Source organism: Octopus bimaculoides, chromosome 7 (genome assembly GCF_001194135.2).
Source record: "Octopus bimaculoides isolate UCB-OBI-ISO-001 chromosome 7, ASM119413v2, whole genome shotgun sequence".
NCBI lineage: Eukaryota > Metazoa > Mollusca > Cephalopoda > Octopoda > Octopodidae > Octopus > Octopus bimaculoides.
In genome coordinates, this window is record NC_068987.1 from 24,385,056 (window position 1) to 24,392,022 (window position 6,967).

A 6,967-nucleotide genomic window follows, 5' to 3' on the forward strand; every position below is an offset into this window, starting at 1 on the left:
AAACTATTGATTTCCCTACTCATCATACCGAAGAAAATACAGAAGAGAAATCGCATTCATGTGATTCACACGGGGAATTACTCACAAGAAAGGATTTAATTCAGCATCAGTCAATTCACTCAGTCGCAAAGCTGTATAACTGTGAAGTTTGTGGAAAGATGTTTACAAGCAGAACTTTGTTAACTAGCCACAAAGATATCCACACTGGAGAAAAATTATACCAATGTTATATCTGTGATGAAAAGTTTTCAACAAAGGACAATTTGTCATCTCACACATGTATTCAAACAGCAGAAAGACCATACTGTTGTGATATCTGTGGTAAAACCTTTTCTGTAAGTGGTCAGTTGTCTTCTCATAAATATATTCATTCAAAGGAGAGACCATACCATTGTGATACCTGTGGTCAAACATTTTCTAGTAGTGGTCATTTGATTAACCACAAACGCATCCACACTGAAGAAAGGCCATACAACTGTGATATTTGTGGTAAAACATTTTCAAGAATTAGTGAATTATCTTCCCACAAACGTATTCACTTGGGTGAAAGACAATATCGCTGTCATATCTGTGATAAAATATTTTCTAAAAGAACTGATTTGTCTTCTCATAAACATACACACTTAGGAGGACGAATATACCACTGTGATATCTGTGACACAACATTCTCTCAAAGTGGAAGTTTATCTCGACATCAGCGCATTCATACAGGAGAGAAGCCATACCAGTGTGATATTTGCAAGAAAAAATTTTCTTCAAATGGTAATTTGTCCACCCACAAACGTACTCACACTGGAGAAAGACCCTACTCTTGTGATATCTGTGGGAAAAGTTTCACTCAACGTGCACATTTATTTCAACACAAGCATACTCATACAGGAGAAAGACAGTTCCATTGTGATATTTGTGGTAAAATGTTTTCTTCAGAACAGTATTTCATTCAACACGAATGTATTCTTACAGAAGTGAAATCCCATTCATCAGATTCATGTGGGGAATTATTCACAAGAAAGGATTTAATTCAGCATCAGTCAGTTCACTCAGTCTCAAAGCTGTATAACTGTGAAGTTTGTGGAAAGACATTTACAAGCAGTACTTTGTTAACTAGCCACAAAGATATCCACACTGGAGAAAAATTATACCAATGTTATATGTGTGATGAAAAGTTTTCAACAAAGGACAATTTGTCATCTCACACATGTATTCAAACAGCAGAAAGACCATACCGCTGTGATATCTGTGGTAAAACATTTTGTAGAAGTGGTCAATTGTCTTCTCATAAATATATTCATTCAAGGGAGAGACCATACCATTGTGATATCTGTGGTCAGACATTTTCTAGTAGTGGTCATTTGATTAACCACAAACACATCCACACTAAAGAAAAGCCATACAAGTGTGATATTTGTGGTAAAACATTTTCTGGAGTTAGTGAATTATCTTCCCATAAACGTATTCACTTGGGTGAAAGACAATATCGCTGTCATATCTGTGATAAAATATTTTCTAAAAGAACTGATTTGTCTTCTCATAAGCATACTCACTCAGGAGGACGAATATACCACTGTGATATCTGTGACACAACATTCTCTCAAAGTGGAAGTTTATCTCGACATCAGCGCATTCATACAGGAGAGAAACCATACCAGTGTGATATTTGCAAGAAAAAATTTTCTTCAAATGGTTATTTGTCCACCCACAAACGTACTCATACTGGAGAAAGACCCTACTCTTGTGATATCTGTGGTAAGAGTTTCACTCAAAGTGCACATTTATTTCAACACAAACATACTCATACAGGAGAAAGACCACACCATTGTGATATTTGTGGTAAAATGTTTTCTACGAATCATAATTTAGCTCGACACAAATGTATTCGTACAGAAGAGAAAGCATACCACTGTGATATCTGTGATGAAACATTTTCGACTAGGGGTCGTTTATCGTCCCACATACGTATTCATACAGGAGAAAGACCATAACACTGAGATTTCTGTTATAAAGCGTCGTCACAAAGTAGTAGTTTATTTTGAAACAAATATATTTACTGAGGAGAAAGAGAGACCCTTTGTGATATCTGTTGTGAAGTAATTTTTACTCACTGTATGTATATATATATATATATATATACACACACACTCACATAGGAAATAAACCATAGTCATATATATACTGTAAAATATTTTCTATAACTAACAGTATATTTTATAATAAATGTATTTCTGTGATAACATTGTTTTATATCCTTTATTTCATACTGACAGTTTCACTTAGATTGCATAGCATTCATTACATACGCTGTTTGACCAGGTAAATATTTCATAGCTATTGTTACGGTTGATAACTCCTGTTTACCAAGACTATTTGATGTCCCAATCCTCCATCAACCTGTAAGAACATCCCTACCTGCTTTGTATACCTTCATTTCTACACATATCCTCTTATATTGAACATAATAATATTCATTGTTAAACTACACATAAATTTATGCTTTATTGGTCTTTAGGTTCATAAACTATTGACCATTCCTACAAATTTAAACTTTTTTGCTTCTCAGTATATCTTTACTATTTACCATCTGTTATATCGCACATTTGGATGACCTGTACTTAACTACCCTGACATCTAGACTTCTCCGTCTATATTTACATATTGGACTAGCCTACTTCATCGCTTGGGGGCGTCGACACAACACCTCCCTCTTTTGAGTTTTTTAAAACCCCAAATTTATCAATTTTATTTCTTCGGTGAGAAACTGGTATATCTTTTTCTCTTAGCATTAATTTCCATCATTTCTGTAGGTTTTCTCTTCCTCTTCGACCTACATGTCGGTTCTGCTTTTGCTTGTGATTCTAGGACCTCAAACAAAACTATACCATAAATCCACTGGTTCTTCTCACCTCTCTTGGTTTTTGGTATATCTTTTTTTTAATTGGTTTAAATGCCTTCTGTGTTCATATCTTGGTCCTTTTACCATGTACATCACATTACCCAGACGTCCAGTTATACTTCCTTGTTCCCAGTCCTGTTTTCTGTTACTATATATTTTAAAATACACTTTGTCACCTGTGTTATTCGTTTTTCTTCCCAAATTTTCTATTTTCTGTTTCCTGCTCAGCAACCATTTGTCAAAAATCGAACGAATTTTTCTTATACAATTTGTGTTGTTGACTTTACCTGCTAGTTGTTAAACATCTATGTAGTTTAGTTCTATTACATTATAGTCTCTAATTGTTAACATAATGAAGATGTTTATTATTACATATGTTCAGTACCAGCTTACAGTCAGTGTAGATTTTCAAGTTAGAATTCATCATCTTCCTTGAACATCTGTTTTCCATGCTGGCATGTCTACATTTAAACACATAATGTACATGTATTAGTATTTGTAAATATAGTATTCTGTATATGTATGCATAGTTATTTGAAAGTTGGCTATATCTATCAGTGTATTTCTGTGTCTGCCTGTAGATTCTCTATGCTGCTGCTGTTGTTTTGTTATTTAGCAACATGAAATATTTCAACAAGATAGACAGAGTTCAGAATTTATATTTCATTACTGATGTGTTCAGATGACAGTTTCAGTTGTGTTCCAGATCATGGGGAAAATATCAGCTAATGATATTTTAGGGAATTTTACTAGATAAAGAAAATAAGAGTTAATTTTTTTTTTTTTTTTTTCGTAAAAAATTAATTATAACTCATGTCAAGAGTATGATATTGCTTTTTTTGTCTTTTTGATGTCCACCTTTCCATGATTTGCATGGGTGTGACAAAATTCATTGAGGCAGATATCTACAGGTGGGTGCTCTTCCTGTTGTCAACTCTTGCCTGTTTCCAAGCAAGATAATATTTTCCTGTAGCTGGGCATGTTTTCAAGGATTGGAAATGAAGGACAAAGCATGTATGACAATGACATTCCTTTACTTTTAGCATGTAATGTCATGGTTAGAAGACATAAATACACCCTCCACAAACACACACACATATCACCACTTTAATAGGCACTTTTCCACGGTTCCACATGTTGGACGGAATTTGTTTATGTGGATTTTCTTTGGTATGCATGTCATGAACTCTCATCTGTTTCCTGTATAACATCTCTCTATGACCAAACGTCTCGAGGGACAATTGGAAATGGACACTGCTTGCATGGTGACAGAAGCGGCAAGCGCTATTGTGTTAAATATGCATTTCATGTTGCCATTTGGGTTGTGTCAGCTGTTTACCTTGTTGAGCTGTTGTATTTGCCAAATGTAAAGCTCTGCATTGATTGTGCAGTTGTTTTCAAGCATTTCTTAGTCGATTAGCCCAATCTCGTCAAGCATAAATTATTGTCTAGCATGTTCTCCTGGTCCTAGAAGAGAACACCTTTAGCTTTGATAATAAAATATATGGAGAGATAAAATGCACTGCTTTGGGGGTGAAGTTTCAAGTCGTGGGCTTCTTAGAAGAAAACCTTTGCGAGAAAGTAGAGAAAGCTTTTAATCATAATTTCAAGAAATATGTCATTGAAAAGTGGATGCACTTCCTCGATGACTGCTTGATTTTTACGGGGGACAAATCAGATGATGGTCTAAAAATATTTAATAACATCCTCAATACACTTCACCCTTCTATCAAATTCACAACAGAAACCAGTCATCATGAATTACCATTCCTAGACATTCACATAAAAATTCATGACTCCACAATCACAACAGACATTTTACAAAAAATCAGTCACACCCCACTGCTGAACTTCTCTCTTCATCCTTCACAGATTAAAAGGAACATTCCATAGAGTATGGCAAGAAGTATCTGTACTATAGTAATTGATCCAAAAATATGTCAACTCCAACTTGATGAACTGAAAGGCTTCCTAAAAAAAACAGTTATCCCTTAAAACTAATAAATGATGGAATTATAAAGTCAACAAAGCTGGACATCACAACTCAGGACACGAAAGAAAAAATTAAAGAACGTACTATTCCATTTATTAATACATAATTCTAGAGCAACCAACATTTTTCATGCTATAAAAACAAACCAACCATTACTACTATAAAGTTCCAATATGAAAATTTCATATGAAACAGGAAATGTCAACCAAAAGATCTTAAAAGACATCTCACAAGGGCAAAATTTATATCAGAGTGAATCACAGTTCCCTTTAAAGGAATCTTGAGATAGTGGATGTGGAACATGTAACAACAGTAACTATTTAGACAGTGATTCCCATATAAACTTCAAGAGTGGATTCTCGTTCAATGTAAATAGACATATGAACTGCAAGACACAGACTCTCATATATTGCATTACTTACCCAAAATGCAAGACACAGAATCTTATGTATTGCATTACTTACCCAAACTGCAAGGAGAATTATATTGATGGAGCCAACAATTCCCTTTGCCAACATGTAAAAATCCACAAACAGCACATTCAACAAGAGAAACTACACAAAATTCCACTGAGTAAGCATCTGAAAATACATGGAGGAGGAAAATCCAAGATCTTACCCTTCTACAAATATTCAATGGATGATCCAAAGTTCCGAAAGGCAATGGAACTGCATTTTATCAAAAAATTCTCACCAAAACTAAACGTTTGAAAGAAAAGCAAAGACAATATGCATGGATACTCTGTCAAATGGAACAAATTATGAATACTGTGTAGTTAGCTTATACAAGTACTGTATTTAACTGACCTTCCTGGAAAATATGATTGGAGTGAAATAATGTGAGTACTTGAATACACAAGTTTGGCCATCTTCAAACATATTTTGTATGAAATCAATCAACATTGGAGCGAATGTATGATTTTCTTATAAATTGGACTTGAGACATTTTCGAACTATTCCATATTTTATAATTGTGACTGTACTTACTTAAGAATCACTTCTTCAATCAACTTACTCCTTCATGGCATAGAAAATATATATACATACATACACGTTTGTAATGTGCAACAGGGTGTATATATGTGTGTACATATGTGTATATGTATGTATATGCCTATGCATACCTGTATGTATGTGTTTGATCATATATATGTGTAAATGTATGTGTATTTATGTATATATATATAAATGTATAGACATATTACTTTACGTGTATGTGTGTAATATGTGAGTGAATATGTGTATAAAAATTAACACTTCCTTCTCCAAGCCTAAATTCAAAACCGAATCTAAGAATTCTCGGTCGTCCAAACCACACCTTTCTTTGGCCTGTCAAAAAGTGATTGATCATCTCCCTTTGACCTATGACCTCAGCCATGTCAGGCGAAGTTCAAATGGACAGGAGCTGACCTATTTAGGTACAAACTCTGCTGCAATATGTCTGTCCTTCTAGCTGCCACGATTATTATAAATATGGTGGTCAACAAAACAGGAAAAGAGAAGGGCCTAGCAGGCAAACGAGGAAGGTCTACAACACAACAGGTTTTGGCAAAAGCAGAGACCAGAGCAATGTTCAAAGTTCCACGGTAGACTACTGTCTCAGATGAACTACATATACACACACACAAACAATTATTCATTTCTGACATATCATTTCCACAGATTCCTGTTTCTATTTCTATCAACTCATAGCAGTTATCAATATTTTGCATGTAGTGAAGAATTATGTGTACCAACAACATATTAAGTCCAGTGAATAAATTATTTTAACTATGAATCGATTCACTCATTTGTTTACTTACACATTCCTTTTGCATCTGTTTACCATGATACACATTTAACCACTACATGTCAAATACTTTCACTTTAAAAATGAAACTATTCCACTAACTGAAACAATCATATTTCGATACTGTAATGACAGATACTTTCAGAGAGAGAGATATAGATGTATATGTACACGTTATTCCTCTAACTGAAACAATCACATTTCGATACTGTAATGACAGATACTTTCAGAGAGAGAGAGAGATGTATATGTATATATATAGATGTATATGTACACGTATATGTATAGATATATAT

At 34.2% G+C, this 6,967-nt stretch overlaps 1 protein-coding gene across 1 annotated transcript in view; it reads left to right on the plus strand.

The window, feature by feature from the left end:
- LOC106872806 (zinc finger protein 91) overlaps positions 1-1,982 on the plus strand; it is a 3,815-nt gene extending 1,833 nt beyond the window's left edge. The window contains exons 2-4 of the mRNA XM_052969139.1: positions 34-681; positions 928-1,602; positions 1,861-1,982. Of these exons, the coding sequence (XP_052825099.1) occupies positions 34-681; positions 928-1,602; positions 1,861-1,982 (1,445 nt within the window). The remainder of the gene's footprint in view (positions 1-33; positions 682-927; positions 1,603-1,860) is intronic.
- The last annotated feature ends 4,985 nt before the right edge of the window (positions 1,983-6,967 follow it).